Below are 16,924 nucleotides of genomic sequence, written 5' to 3'. Positions count from 1 at the left end.
CCTGACAGAGAATTGGGAAAAAATTACAGGATTTGGCCCAAGATATTTAGCAGTTTGCACTAGATTCCAGTTTTTAAATTTAAAAAAATGGCATTATTATTAGCGGGAGTAAATACAATTTGTTCTGTTTACATGGATTAAATATTAGATAATTGTTCAAATTTAAGAGTCTGCTTATATCACTTTGTGGTTCCTAGAAATCCAGATTTTTAGAATACATCTTCTAATATGTATTCCCTTCTCTAGCTAATGTAATAATGAGAATTAATTCATTTAATTTCTCCTTTATTCTGTCAGTGAGTGACATTTAAAATAGCAGTGACTTTTTTTTATAGTGAGAGCATCTTTTTTCTAAATTTTATTATTAAAAGGATTAGGTACCTCACAGACTAGTGCTTTGCCTTTTGTGTTTCACATGACAGTCAAGATTTAGATGAGTCTTAATGGTCTTAAGAGTAGTGTCTATAATCTCTTTTATTCTGATAGAAAATATCTACCTACTGCAGTTTCTGGTGCCCGAGGCATGATGAAACATGCAAATTTTCAAAGTAGTAAAATAAAACAGGTTTAATCAGTCTATAATTTTAACAGGTTAAATATACACAAGGCGGGCTTGAAAACCTTGAGCTATCAAGAAAATATTTTGCACAAGCATTGAAACTGAACAACAGAAACATGAGAGCTTTATTTGGACTATACATGGTGAGTTTGAATGAATACTCATTGATTGTGTGTTGTCATTTAAAATTCAGTAATCTTCCTAGTCTAATATAATAGTTTTACTGATTTGAATGAGAGTTATTAAATGTCAGGAATGAACTGTTTGTTTGGCCAACGCACTAAGGGCCTGCTTCCACCCCAATTGAAATCAATGGGACACAAGAGGACCTTGATTCTGTTCTTGCTCTACCCCTGACCTTCACATCAGCCTTCTGTGCCCTTAGTTCCCCATATATCAAAAGAGATAATTATACGTCAACCTGCGTAAAGTGCTTTGAGATCTAGTTAGCGCACTGTAATGTGGTTTTGTTTTTGTTTGGGAATTTAATTGCAAAAAGTGTGATTATTCTATAACCTTGTCTGGACTACAGAAACTTGGCAAAAATTTCCCCAGTTTCCTACAACAGTTCAACTCCATCGGGGGTAGCAACAGAGGAAGCCTAGTGTAAACGAGTTGCCGACATTTTAAGTAATTCACCTTTGAAAAGCAATTGGATAAAATGAACTGTGAGGGTACTAGAATTATTTATTTATTTATTTATTTAACCTTAACTTACCATTTATATGCATTTTGGGGGATTGGGTTATTAATGGTAAGGAGATGCTTTTTAAGAATTATATTTATTATTGTAGGACTGTCTTAACCTTAAGTTAACAATGTGTTTTTACTTAGGAATAAAAAAAAATGTAGTGGACACTAGCTGTCACTTAGACATTTGGTAATGAATCAAACATACTCTATGTAATATCTTCCCTTTCTATTTAGGGCACACTCAAGCACTGAATTGTTAAGCATTAATGAGACCAAATTAATAATAAAATAAAACCTTTTTCCTAAATCTGTAGCTTTCTTCATTACTGAGTGGTGATGGGATTTGCTGCTGCCAGAGTATGTAGAGTCCCAGTGTTTCTGCAGTCACAAGTTGGATAATTAGTTTTGAGAATTTTCTGCAAGCAAGTGATTATCCCTTATGATTTTTACGTTAATGGAAACTTCTCTAATGAAGCTATGTTCAACATTTATATTTATTTTAAGGGTAGACATGCATGAAGCCTGAACTACCTTAAAACTGTTGATCTCTAATATGTCAGTCCGGATACTAAGGGTATGTCTACACTGCAGTTAGACACTAGCGACTGACCCATGCCAGCTGATTCAGGCGCTCAAGGCTTGGGCTAATGGGCTGTTTAACTGCAGTGTAGATGTTTGGGCTCAGGATGCAACCAGAGCTCTGGGACCCTCCCACCTTGCAGATCCTAGAATCCAGACCAAGCCTGAACATCTCCACTGTGGTTAAACAGCCCTTAGCCCGAGCCACATAAGCCTGAGACAGCTGGCACTGCCAGCAACAGGTGTTTTACTGCAGTGTAGACATATCCCAAGACATTGGGTTTTATAGCCTCCTTTCCAGCAGATGGAGACAGAAAGCTATTTTTGTGACACTTTCACCCCATAAATGGAAATGGACTGATTGAATATGCCCAGTTCTTATCCCTGTCAGGGATAGGAGAGAGGGACCTTCTTGTGGACAGCTGAACCCCAAAGTCTTTAATTTTAGTGAGATCAGATCTCAATTCTTTGAACAGTCTAGTTTTAGGCTGGAGACTATTTATAAGCCAAGATTCATTTTACTTTCTCCCTTCGTTCCTTTCTGTTGGACTGTGTGTGGCACACACCACCACTTCCTATGGTCCCCTCTTTTGTATATGTATGTATTTTGCAATCTTATTATTTTTTGTTTTGTAATCCTAGTCTGCCAGCCATATTGCTTCCAATCCTAAAGCAAGTGCAAAAATGAAAAAGGACAATATGAAGTATGCCAGTTGGGCAGCTAACCAAATCAACAGAGCTTACCAGGTCAGTATGTTGTCTACATTTTAAAGTCTTCTCCTGGACATACTGCATATCTCCATGTTATGATAAAATGGGTTACTAAAAGGCAAGATGTCTGCATATCTTAATAGCTTTTCTGCTTCTTTTAAAATTAAATAGGACAGATTTGCAGCTTCCGTAAATCAGCATAACTTGATTGATTTCAGGTCACACTAGCTGATGATCTGAGGACTCTGATGTTTTACGCGCTGTATTAATCTGTATTGTCTACTGATAGTTTGTTTGTTTTTTGTCTCTATTGATTAGTTCTTTCTAGTATTAGCATTGAATGCACAGGGTAGCATTATATGAATCTCCAAGACTTGGGACTATATATTTTGGATTGTTTCATCATATGTGGTATGTCAGTAGTCAATTAAAATAGTTTTGAATTTCTATTTTAGTTGTGTTATTTACTGAAAGAAAACAAATTAAGGGTTCTTAGTATTTGCCCTTCCCTTCAGGTTTATAAAGATCAAAATAAATTATTTAACAATGTACCAGGTAAGTATCCTAAAATGTGCCAAATCACTGTTCGTGCTGGTTTTCCATAGTTTATGTAGGAAATGTACATGATATATTGCATAAAATTAAACTTTGTGGGCCAGATTCAAAACTCATTCAAGACAATGGGAGTCTTTCTAATGATTTAAAGCAGGGATTGGCAACCTTTGGTACGCGGCCCGCTAGGGTAAGCACCCTGGGTGGCTGGGCCGGTTTGTTTACTGGCCGCAACCGCAGGTTCGGCCGATCGCGGTTCCGACTGGCCAATGGGGCTGCGGGAAGCGGTGCGGGCCAAGGGATGTGCTGGCTGCCGCTTCCCGCAGCCCGCATTGGCCTGGAGTGGCGAACCGTGGCCAGTGGGAGCCGCGATCAGCCAAACCTGCGGACACAGCAGGTAAACAAAGTGGCCAGCCCACTGGGGGCTTACCCTGGCAGGCCGCGTGCCAAAGGTTGCCAATCCCTGATTTAAAGGGTTATGCATCAGGCTGTATGTAGGTTTAAAATAATTCTTGAATGGGAAACAGTTATTAACATGTTGATTTCTGCTATCCCTCTGCTTTCTGAAATCATGTCCAGAACTTGTTAACTACTCAGCTTTTTTATTATTTGTACTTGGTAGCAACTGATGACCACAATAAGGAATAGATTGTGCTAAGTGTTGTACAAACACACAGGAAGGAATGGTCCCTTCCCCGAATTTACAGTCTAGTTTAAGACAAATCACACAATGTGGATGTAACAAACAGGGGGGAATTGGGTGGAGAAGAAGACATTTATAGTGACAGGTCTTTCCTCTAAGACTATTTTTGTCTGTGTAGTACAAATTGAACCAGCTCACTCACTCAGGCCTATCATTCAAGGCAGGTAATACCAAATTCACTAAAGATGACACACACAATGAAGAAATCCTTTCACGAGCCTGGCCTCCCTAATAACACTTTCCATGCTGTTGTATGTATAAGGTTGTGGTATTTCAACACAAGCCTTTCTGGTCTCTCTGACCCTCTTTTATAAAACAAAATTGATTGTATTAAGTGTGAAGAAAAGTCCAGTTTTCTCTTTGCATTGGTATCTTTTCTGGTGTACATTGTTATTTCAGTGTCTGGGTGGAGTGTGGTATCTCATTCTTCTTCGAGAGATGTCCCTGTGGGTGCTCCACTACAGGTGTTGGTGCGTCCCTGCGCCTTCGCCCGGAGATTTTTGCAGCAGTACTCATAGCGGCCACGCATGCTCAGAATCTGCCCCCCCGCTGTGACTCTAGGGTAATAGAACGCATGCGTGGCCGGTCTCCTCAGTTCCTTCTCAACCGTCCCCGGCCTGAGACGGAGCTCAGCAGACTCATTAGAGAATCCTTCACTATTGCCTTAATTATCCTTTAGAATCCAATTTTTTCCCCATATCATGACTCCCAGCCCCGGACCCAGAGCAATAAGGGCTATGGAAATACTACCTCATCCCACTCTCAGGACCCTGCCCCTTGGGGGATGAACCCCTGGATGGCACCACCTATGCCCTACCCGCCACCATGGCAATACTGGACACCATGGACATCATACCCTCGGGAACACATGCCCCGTGGCCATTCGACCAGGCGCAACACTGATCCAGTGCCATCTCCTAATGCATATGCTAGTGACACGAGACGCCTGGCAACACAGCCACGTTCCCAGGATAAACCTAGCCCTTCTCCTGGTCCAACAGATCCGGAGTTAGCACCGGAGGAAGCATTACTTCCCCTTCCTCCCACTCCCTCTGATGAATATACAAAATTCCAGGACCTCTTTAAGAGAGTTGCTAGTGACCTGAACATTAACTTGGAAGTGGTTCCCGAACAACAGCATGAGCTAACGAACATCCTACAGCCCCCTTCTTCCTCCAGAGTGGCACTTCCAATTAACGCAGCCCTTTTAGAACCCGCTAAGTCCATCTGGCAGACTCCAGCGACAAGCCTACCTACCTGCAAGCAAGCGGACAAGAAGTATTTTATTTCTCCAAAGGACTCTGAATTCCTTTTTACCCACCCAGCACCAAACTCATTGGTAGTGGACGCTGCGAACCAGAGGGCCAGACAACAGTATTCTCGTTCTGCCCCACCTAACAAGGATAGCAAACGACTGGACCTGTTTGGTCGCAAGGTCTATGCATCCTCCACCCTCCAATTTCGCATAGCTAATTATACTGCAGTCCTGGCAAAATACGACCATAAAAACTATAATAAGTTAATGGACTTTATTGATGACATTCCAGAACAAAGAAAACAACAGTTCAGAGCTATAGTTTCTGAGGGCCAAGCCATTTCACGCACCGCTCTCCAAGCAGCCCTCGATGTAGCCAACACGGCGGCAAGATCTACCGCTACAGCGATAGTCGTGCGACGGGGCTCATGGCTCTCCTCTTCCTTTTTTCCTCGCGAAGTTCAGAACACAATTGAAGATCTTCCCTTCGACGGTGACAAACTCTTTGCTGCTAACACGAATGAAGTGCTTCATTCAATGAAAGACTCCAGAACAACCCTCCGGTCTTTAGGTCTCCAGACACCTACGGCAAGAAGACGACAATATCGATACCAACCATAGCACCGGCCACGTTATCCCGCATTTACACAACCTTTCCATAGACCGCAGGAACAGCAACAGCCGCAACGTCCACGACCAAGATTCCAGCGACGTCGCCCAAACTCTACAGGGGCGCCTCAACCCCCACCAGCTAATAGGCAGATGTGAAAACTTGGTCGAGGGTTTAGAAAGCAATGCCCTCACTTCAGCCGGCACACCAATCTTTGGACACCGCCTACGACCTTTTTTCCAACAATGGAGGAAGATTACCTCCGACAAGTGGGTCTTAGAGGTAGTTACAATTGGATACGTCATCCCCTTCCTCTCCTTACCTCCCACCCACCCACCCTCCCCGTCCCTCTTCAGGGACCCTTCTCACGAGCAGCTACTCCTCCAAGAGGTGCAACATCTCCTTCATCTGGGAGCAGTAGAAATCGTGCCAGAGCGACACAGAGGGAAGGGTTTTTACTCCCATTATTTCTTAACGGAGAAGAAAAATGGGGGATGGCGACCAATCCTCGATCTCAGGCGGCTCAACAGATTCATCAAAAAGCAAAAGTTCAAGATGGTGACCCTCAATACCATAATCCCAGCGCTGGAGCAGGGCGACTGGTTTTCTGCCCTCGACCTACAAGATGCCTATTTCCACGTCACTATACATCCGGCCCACAGACGTTTCCTCCGATTTACCCTTGGTTCCACACATTTCCAATACAGGGTACTCCCCTTCGGACTATCTACAGCCCCCCGTGCTTTTTCCAAACTTCTAGCTGTAGTCACTGCTCACCTCAGGAGACAAGGGGTAATAATATTTCCGTACCTCGACGATTGCCTCCTCAAAGCTTCAACATTCGACGAGGCGCTCCGGTTCACACGACTCACAGTCGAGTGCTTTCTTTCTCTCGGCCTACAAATAAACAGAGACAAATCCACATTATGCCCCACCCAGCACCTTCAGTTCATAGGCGCAGACCTCGACTCTCGGACCGGGCTAGCATCGCTCCCACCCGATCGCTACAATTCCATAAAACAACTGACCACAACTATTCGCAACAGCCCTCAGGTAACTGCCCGAGACTGCCTGCAACTACTAGGTCACATGGCCTCGTGCACTTTTGTCGTCCAGAATGCACGCCTACACATGAGGTGCTTCCAAGCGTGGCTGGCAACGGTTTACAAACCGAATATGCATTCTTTAAACAAGACTCTCTCCCTGCCTACTCCAGTCAAAGACTCGCTACGTTGGACTTTGTTCTGGAGTCCCGTTTCTTCAACAGGCTCCATCACGCATTCTGACCACTGATGCATCTATGACAGGGTGGGGTGCACATATGTCTCATCACACAGTACAGGGACTATGGTCACCAACCGAGACCTCCCTGCACATAAATGTACTAGAACTTCGAGCCATTCGCAACGCGTGCCGTCACTTCCTGCCACTAATCAAACATCATCACGTACGCATAATGACGGACAACATTGCTTGCATGTTTTACGTAAACAGGCAGGGCGGAGCTCGTTCCCATTCGCTGTGCACAGAGGCTATGAAGCTCTGGAATTGGTGCATTGTGAACAACATCCGGGTATCAGCTGCTTATCTTCCCGGAATCATGAACACCACAGCGGACGAACTGAGCAGACACTTCCCATGGGACCACGAGTGGGAGATAGACGAGAAAACCATTCACAACGTATTCAGCATCTGGGGTTACCCAACAATAGACCTCTTTGCAACTGCAAAGAACAAGAAATGTCTCAATTTCTGCTCCAGAGCAGGACTGGGCAAACATTCCCTGGGGGACGCATTCATGATCTCATGGCACCGAAACCTATTCTATGCGTTTCCCCCGATACCAGTTCTCAACAGGGTTCTGATAAAAATACGAACGGATCGAGCCAAGGTGATCCTCATTGCCCCATCGTGGCCCAGACAACCATGGTTTCCCTTCCTCACCAGAATGTCAATCCAACCACCAATCTCCCTGCCGCTTATTCTGAACCTTCTATCTCAGCAGCACGGTCGTTTTCTCCACCCCAACCTGTCCATGCTTCACCTCAAGGCCTGGTTCCTACGTGGTTCTCCCAACGCGAATTAGATTGCTCCGAACAAGTTCAGGAGGTGCTCCTACATAGCAGAACGCAAGCTACTCGCAAGACCTATCTTCAAAAGTGGAAACGATTCACACATTGGTGTTCTGCCAAACATCTTTCTCCTACCTCGGTACCTCTTCCGTTTATATTGGACTATCTCTTGGGCCTTAAGCGATCCGGCCTTTCTTTCAGCTCCATCAGGGTCCATTTAGCTGCTATTACGACTTTCCACGACAAAATTGATGATACGTCTGTCTTTGCTCACGCTACTACGAAGCGTTTCCTCAAGGGCCTACAAACCTTATATCCAGACATTAAACAACCGACCACCCCCTGGGACCTTCATCTGGTACTGTCTGCCCTAACTCAGCAACCCTTTGAACCCCTAGCCACGTGCTCCCTTTTACACCTCTCCATGAAAACAGCGTTTCTAGTGGCAATTACTTCTGCCAGACGGGCAGGAGAAATAGCAGCTCTCATGGCTCATCCACCATATACGATATTTTTTAAAGACAAGGTTACCCTCAGATTGCATCCCAAATTTCTTCCAAAGGTTCACTCATCATTCCATATTAATAAACCCATACACCTCCCGACTTTTTTCCCGAAACCACATGCAAACTCCTTTGAAGCCTCAATGCATACACTAGATGTTCGCAGAGCCTTGTCATTCTATTTGGATAGAACCAAACCCTTTAGAACCTCCTCTAGACTTTTTGTCTCTGTTGCAGAGCGCTCCAAGGGCATGCCTATTTCTACCCAGAGACTCTCGAACTGGATCTCCCAGTGTATCCGACTGTGCTATCAGATGAAAGGGGTTGCACCTCCAGATGGCATTAGAACACACTCCACTAGATCTCTGGCTGCCTCCATCGCGTTCTTACGCAAAGTCCCCTTGGCTGACATTTGTAAAGCAGCCACCTGGTCATCTGACCATACTTTTGTTAAACACTATGCCCTTATTCAAGGCCCTTTATCTGACATACGCTTGGGCAGGGCGGTACTCTCGACGGCGTTCCTACCAGATCCGAAGTCCCTACCTCCTTAAGATACACTGCTTTTAAGTCACCTGTAGTGGAGCACCCACAGGGACATCTCTCGAAGAAGAAGAGGAGGTTACTCACCCTGTGCAGTAACTGACGTTCTTCGAGATGAGTGTCCCTGTGGGTGCTCCACTACCCACCCTCCTCCCCTCTACTTCGGAGTTGGGGGGCCTCCGTGGTAGAGAAGGAACTGAGGAGACCGGCCACGCATGCGTTCTATTACCCTAGAGTCACAGCGGGGGGGCAGATTCTGAGCATGCGTGGCCGCTATGAGTACTGCTGCAAAAATCACCGGGCGAAGGCGCAGGGACGCACCAACACCTGTAGTGGAGCACCCACAGGGACACTCATCTCGAAGAACGTCAGTTACTGCACAGGGTGAGTAACCTCCTCTTCCCCCACAATGCCTTATTAGGATGTTTTACCTTGAAGGTGCCTTACTGCTTTCTAGCTTAAAGCTATTTAATGGTATAACTGATGTTCTGCAGCTGACACTTGTGTAATTTAATTGGGCTTTCTCTTCATGACATCAGGTCCTGACCACATACAGCTTTACTAAAGCAAGAGGGCACATAGGGTATAGGTTCTCTGGAAAGTGTCAATGGCAGATGTTAACTGTGAGACTGTTTCCGCTTTGCACTGTTAGTCAAGTGGTTCCTGACTCAGCACACTGATGATTTCTCCTTTGAAACAATGTGGTGTGAAGCACAGTATACCCATAAAGAAATGCACTTGATAATCAAAAGGATGGCTTAGGGTCCCCCTATTTATATGGTTAACTGCACTTCATTCCTTATGTCAATAAATCATCAGCATATTTCTTCATGACAATAAGCAGTGTGTGTGGAATGCCATCCTATCTTTTTATATATGATTTGCACAAAAATGTGAAAGACTCCCATTGACTTCAATACGCATTGAATTGTGCCTTATGTATCTTAAGTAAAATATTGATATGAATCCCACGGATTGCAGGATCCACCAAAGAAACCTGGGGAGCGGAATGTGAGTTGTATTCGGTTTCTTGTAGCTAAGTACAGCAGGATAGCTTTTAAAAGATGTATCTTTCAAAATTAATGCAAATACTAGTGCTGTTTTCATACAGGAATAAAACAAGCCACAGAGATTAAAGAACTCAAGGCAAGTTTTTTTTTTTTTTTTTTTTAAGTGACTTGGGTGCCCAGTTTAAAACACTGGATTTTGGAGGACAGGTGCTCAGCACTTTCTGGAAAACAGCCTCTTTTAAGGTGTCTCAAGTTGAATACCCAAAGTCACAAGCCCCTTTTGACAGTGCTGGCCTTAGTGAATTGGTGGCATAGTCAGGATTAGTACTATGGAATCTTGAGTCCCAGGTTGGAACTTTAAAACTAGAGGTTTATTAGTAAAAATGAAAGCTTGTAGTTATTTGATTCACAGCCACTTATTCTTGTTCTTTTCATCTGGCTGTCTATCAGCTCAGTATCACTCAGGAAATATGATTTGTGTGGTTATTTTTTGTTTTGTTTTTGTTTTACTCTATGATGCAGTTATACAGTTTTTGTGAAGTTATGTTGGAGCCAGGTTAAAATGATTGGCTCCCCTTTCTCAGTTGATGCTTACCAGAACAGATCACATTAACACAACTAAAATATATATATTTAAAACAAATGTCAGAACTTCTTTGTGCCTTCATTCCTTTGTGACACATTGCATACTTCAGATGTATTTTATAGCAGTTTGGGATAAAAAGTGACAAATACCATATCTGACTGAAACTGCAGGGGGGATTTCGATTTGTAGCATGTATTTACTCAAATTAAAATTTGGACAGCTACTGGCATGAACAACATTCCTCTTGCCAAAAAAAAAAATAAAAAAATACAGCTGGACAGGACCATTTCCCAATCCCACACTGCTTAAAATGTGAGTCTGACAAAACCGTGGTAGGGTTTGGTGACACCATATTAAAGACATAGAAAATCCAGGTGGTACAGGAAATGGTGGTGTTGCAGTAGGTGGCCATCTCCCTTCTGAGTTGATATGGAATCAGACCCCTTGCATAATATTGTGGTGTTGAAGATGAAACTTTGGTCACTTGTGCCAATTAACGTCCCTATGGCCTTTTTCATGAGAGGAGATTTCATTTTGGATAATTAAATAGTCTACGAAACTCCACCCTTCTCTCACATTCCCCAAAGTTCTATGCAAAGTGAGATAGGAGACATAAAACCTTAGTGAGTTTGTTTATGAGTTCTGCTATGTGGACTTGCTGACATTGTCAGCAACTCAGTTTGTCCTTCAGTCATGTCTTTTCTCTTACTCCAGAGAGGTTATGCATTCTTCATCCTGATTTGGCTGCCTAGCAAAGTACTGTGGATTTGTGGCTCTGAATATGGATGTTTTAATTGAAGAAGTGTAGAGGTGTTGGGAATCTATTGCAAAATATATGCTCTTCAGATGGCTTTTCCATGTGGATTTTAAACTTAGATTCCCACCAGTTTCATGCACAATACCATTAATTTTGGATAACTTCCTCTATTTTGTCAAGTTCAGGTCTACAAGTTTATTTGATAAATATTCAGTTGTTTTGTTTTTCAGTGGATCTCTATTTTTGATAAGCTCCAATTAAAAATGTTTCTTTAGTGGCCTACTTATCTTCATCTGGCTTCTGGAACCTAATTTTAGTCTTTTGCTTTGTTTTTTCCTGTAAGCTTGAGTCTCTATTCAAACTATTGAATTACTTTTGTTTCTTGTATTAAGTGGTTTATTTTATTTGTGAACACTCAGATGAAATAAAAAAAAAAACAAAATTTAGGCAAACAATTTAGGTAAACAGATTTATCCAAGATCTGTCAGACTGGAATAGGCCCCCAAGGAAAGTGGAGTTAGGAAGGTCGAATTATTTTTAGGAGTACAAATATTTCCACTTACGTATTTTTTGGCAATCCATATTTATTTAGGTGTTCAATATTTGTCCATCCCTGCTAACTAGTGCTTCTCTAGCTGTGCCTGGCCTAGTAGAGAAATGTCCGTTTAGGAAGGGAGAATTGTCTGATATCTAGAACTCCTGGATTCTAACCCTGACACTAAAAACAGGATTACTTCTCAGGGCATTGGGTTTAATTGTTTGTAAAAACACTGTTAACCCATCATATGAAAGCCTTTATAAAAGTACCAACTATTGAAGAATAAGTGCATTTCTATTACATTAAACACTTGAGCCTGGTGGCTTGTTATCAAGGTTAGGTTTTACATTGTGTGGAGGTCACAGAACATCTTTTTAGTGAAATTCTGACCTGTGGTATCAAAGCAAGCTCCCTACAGTTGTATATAAAATCCATGTATTTAACTATCGACATGAATCACACAAAAAGTGAAGAACTACTTCTTTCTTTCTGTCGCTTAACATCGAAACAAAATATGGCTACCTAATACTCCCCAATTAGATAATTGGTTTAGCATGTCCTGTGGTAGAAGCATTTCAGCAGAGGCAAGCAAGTTTGATTGATGCTCATGAAAATCTTTAATGTGATCCCACTCGTGGTAACTTTCCAGATAAATGTTTCTTAGGAACACTGCTAAATTCTTCAGTGTTAGTGAGTCACATGTTATTTATGATTGGCGAGGTGATTCTGTTACAAACCATTTGGGAAACAGAAAATTAAATCATGATTTAAAAAAAAAAAAAAAGGATTCCGGCTCAATCAACTGAATTGCAGTATAATGCCGGAATAGACAAAATAATTGGTCGTCAAGGAAAATTTGAAGTGATTAGATTTCAAGCTTCTATTTGTTATGATGTGGAGTTTAGTTTTATTTGTTCTAATTTAAAGTGCATGTGTCAGTATCATTAAGGCAGCCACTCATGAAACTAACAAGTAATGTTTCTTAAATTGACATAAAATATTAATTTTGTTCTCAATGTCCTTAAAGCAGAAACAGAAGTAAAATTCTGCTAATTTTGAAATCCCCTGCCTCCCTTCTCTGATCACCCCCACCCCATCCCCCAACTATTTCTACCATGCAGCATTACTTTTTGACCACACCGTGCACAGGCTTCTGTGCTATTACTGAAAGAATCACGGGAATCATAACACATGCTTCTTTTAATTTTTTTAAATCAAAGCTGTTTCTCAAAGAATTGGACCTCCCCAAGTATTTGATTAGGACTGTTCTTGTTTTGTGTGGAAAAAGGAGGGCATAGAAGAAAGGTTTTTTTCTGTTCTGTTCAAATCCAGGCAAAAGATACTTTATCAGCTGGGAAGGCAAAAAGCAATCTCTGCTGTTCCTCTAAAGTGTTATCATTATGGGCAGTTATGGGAATCTGACAATTTAAAAGGTGGATTTACGTCTACTAGCACAGGCAAAATTAAATAGCATTCCACTTCCAGAAAAAGCGAGGTATTTTTTAGTTAAGGGATACAGTAAACAGTTTGTCATCATAGCTACATTTTATGCTTCTAGATACTTAATTTGTAATGCCCTTTTATTTACCATACCAAATCTAGTTTTTTAACAACACAAAGCTAACAGCTAGGAATTAAGGGAAACCTAATGCTAGACGGTAACCCAAGGGGTCAAAAGCAGGTTAACAGCTCCTGCAGCTTGCTGCTGCTGTGATATTACCTGAGCTTGATCACTTAATCTTTCTCAACAGGTCATGAGAAGTTTGCTAAATTAAGTTAATTACAAGAGAGATGGGACACATCATAAATCAAGCACTAAGCATGCAGGACAGCAGTGGTATTTGAAGAAAAAAATGATTAAATTGTAAATTTATTGAGTGTTTAGATGTTAACATTTAGTCAGAGAATAGGGTATTTTACTAACAGCAAATTATAGTCAGTACTTCTTTATCACCAAAATATTTAGTGTGGGTATGTTTAAAAAGAAAAGAAAAGAAAAGAAATGGTGGTGGCTCTTTTTTCCCACTAGACTGAAGCACCAACCTAGCCAATAAATCTGTTGTGTTATATCAGGCTGATGAGTGATGGGAATTGTCAGTACAGTTAGAAAACTCATTTTGAGATCAGCATGGGGTAGTCAACAACTCCCCCCCCTCCCCTCCCCCCGATGCTAGACGACTAGTATAGTATGGAATTTTAAATGCTAAAATGTACAAAGGTAGTATTTGCATGGCTTCATATTCCTTCATTACCAATATAGGCTTTATTTCAAATTCAATCTGGAATTACAATTGTAATGATAGATTATAATTTAAATAAAAGGTTCTGACTCACAATCACAGTTGAACCGAGAAATACATTTATGTGATCACTGCCTTGCTTTACAGTATGTTTTTGTAAGTAAACTATTCCATTCCCGCGCTGTAAATAATATGGAGTCTTATTAGTTTTTTTATCATGTGCAGATCCTGTTTCTGTCAAAATATGAACATGATCTAAGTTAAATCAAATAAAAGACCAGCTTTTTTAAATGTTTGTGATAAATCACAAAGCAGACAAGGGAAAAATTCTCTTTTCTTGAGTTAAGGTAAATGCTAACTTAAGTGGTACAATCTTATTGAAACATTTGTTTGTTTTTGCAGTAAATTGGTGGACTGTGTGTTTTAAAAGTTATTTTTGATTAAAGTTTAGAACCATAGCTTGCACAAGACTATTGAACAGCATTGTGTAGTGCATTTTCTGTCACATGACTGGTAAAAGTGAGTTTATACTTTTCCTTAGTTTGCAGGTCGCAGTAAGAAAGAGTCTAAGTACTCTCTGAAGGCAGTGGAAGACATGTTGGAAGCCCTGCAAATCACTCAATCTTAGGCTGTCACAAAAAGATCTAATGTTAGATTTTACAACTCCATGTTCAACCTTTAATGATCTATGAGTTATGTTACTTTAACTAACAATGGAATTAGGCATTTAATGTGCTATCTTAAAGGATGTTTTTATGAAAATTTAAAATGTCTATTTATTGCTGCTGTGAAGAAGACACAATGAAAACTCACTGAAATGTATAACTTATCCCAGGAAGATAACAAAGAAATTAAATGTATTGCACATCAGTCTCTTTAGATCTTGTATGTACAGTGACTGCTTTTTAAGCCATAACCTGATGTAGAAATAAACTTGTTAAATGATCAAGTACAATTATGTATTGGGCCTGCAGACTTGTACATATAGATGAATACCATATGTTAGATAAAATTATCTTAATTGAATACTTGAGTTAAAATGTGGTAAAAGGTAAACAATTACTGAGCAGTATTCATTATACAAACATGAATCATTACTGTACCTGTGCACAGTTTATTCAAGAATAAATTTGATATTAAAGTTTTTAAGATATTTTCTTGTGTGTAGAAATGGAAGCAATATAATCATGCCCTTGGTTTCAGTGGAAATAACTCACATGCTTAAAGATAAGCATATACTTAATGCTTTGCTGGAGCCTTTGTGTATAAATGCATGAGCAAGTATCTGCTTGTCTATGCAGCTATGTGATGCATCTGCCTGCACATTTTTTATTTGTGCAGTTAAGGACAGTAGGAAACCACCTCATGCTTCAAGAGCTATGTGAATACAGCATTGTGTACTAGTTTTGATGTTTACTGAGAAAAACAGTGCAACTCATGGTTTATGAATCTTTGGTTCAGTCAGAATTAAGCTGCTGTTAATTCATAAACTATGGCAATTTAGTCATGCAGATGTTTCTTCTACTGCAGTTTCAGCAATCGAGCTGCAGAATGGAAATTATATCAACTAAAAAATTCCAGTCAGAAATACTTCAACCCTTGATTTTAATGATGGATATCAACATAATTAATAGTATGGCTCATATTTTAAACTTCATATTCTTCTATACCCAGAGTGAGGTTAAGTCAAAGGCACTATAAGCCTTCCTAAGGCCCCAATTCCTGTGGTCATGTGATGAGATCAGAGACTTTCAGCTTTCATTGAAATAAATAAAAGTTTCTGTCCCTCATGGATTCACAAAATAGCTTGAAAACATGACCCAAGGGTAACTGATACCTGCCGGAGTCTGCCTACAATAGCTCAAATTGCTGTTTTGAACAATAGCTCCAAAATGTGAACTGACTTATTCATCTTAACTTTGAAACATGCTTCCACCCCAAGCAGGAGTGGGGTGTGGGAAGTGGGGCCTTGAAATGTGGGTTTTGCCATAGATTGCCTTAATTCAATCCTGCTAAATACCAAAAGGCATGTATTATAATGGACTTTTTCACATTTCAGAAACATGGTTTACTTCATTTGGGTCACTTCACCTCACAAAGATTTAAAACAAAATTCATTAATTTGGTTTTACAGTGAATCATTGAGACAAAGCATGAAGTGTTTCCAAACAATGGGTTGAAAATTTGGTAAAATTATTGAAAAATAGGTACATTTTTCCATAGGTACTTGTTAAACATGAAGCCAATGATGTACGTATTATGGTTTTAAATGAATTGCCTTTGATTAGTCAATTCAGAATTAGCTATATAATTTATAATATTTACTATCAAGTGTAGGAATAAAAGCTAGGATTTTTTTTCCACATTAGGAATGTTTTCAGTATTAATTGTATCAAGATTAGAAAGTGGCAGTTCTCACAAACATTTTCTGTCCTTAATTATGATCTTAGTCCTCATCAGTTCCATGGTCAAAGGATTTTCACCTCCAGATTACTTCTGTATAAAAAGTTGCCCTGTCTTATGGGCTATACTTTAAATATTTAAAATTTCACTTTTATACTAATAGCTAAAAGAAATATATGTATTCAGCTAGTTCTTGAGTAAATCAAGGAGATACTTTATTACAATAACTAATTCACAGGCCCTTTTCATAGTGTACTTTTAAGATGACAATAATATGTCAATAGAGAATATTAAGTGTGAAACTCTCAAAAGTAAGCTTAGAGATTTCTTCATGAATTTACAGACTTATACTGTAGGAGTGCGCCATCTAGAGTTTTAAAAAACTCCATTAATTTCTTCAGCACATTCTCCAATGATTTGGTTGCATCCTGCAGTTCAAAAAGAATGGGAAGCTCTAGCAATGTTTGTTGAAACACTTCTGTACAAAAAATAAAGTCTCTTCTTTGCCTCAGAGGTTTAGATTTTCTAAATGGGTTCAGTTTGCTGTATGTTTTATATCCAGTGTAGTTTAGTTACTATCACTATAGCATTAAAATGTGAAACCCATTGA

General features: G+C 40.4%; 1 protein-coding gene across 1 annotated transcript in view; it reads left to right on the top strand.

Annotated features, from left to right (window-relative positions):
* Nucleotides 1-15,055, top strand: part of EMC2 (ER membrane protein complex subunit 2) — a 65,339-nt gene extending 50,284 nt beyond the window's left edge. Inside the window, exons 9-11 of the mRNA XM_054018358.1 lie at nt 592-702; nt 2,474-2,578; nt 14,453-15,055. Coding sequence (XP_053874333.1) covers nt 592-702; nt 2,474-2,578; nt 14,453-14,539 — 303 coding nt within the window. The 3' untranslated portion in view covers nt 14,540-15,055. The remainder of the gene's footprint in view (nt 1-591; nt 703-2,473; nt 2,579-14,452) is intronic.
* Nucleotides 15,056-16,924: the final 1,869 nt, after the last annotated feature.

The sequence above is a fragment of the Malaclemys terrapin genome, chromosome 2 (genome assembly GCF_027887155.1).
Source record: "Malaclemys terrapin pileata isolate rMalTer1 chromosome 2, rMalTer1.hap1, whole genome shotgun sequence".
In the NCBI taxonomy this organism is placed as follows: domain Eukaryota; kingdom Metazoa; phylum Chordata; order Testudines; family Emydidae; genus Malaclemys; species Malaclemys terrapin.
The sequence above is the reverse complement of the archived record's forward strand: the minus strand, read 5'-3'. Positions and strand labels throughout refer to the sequence as shown.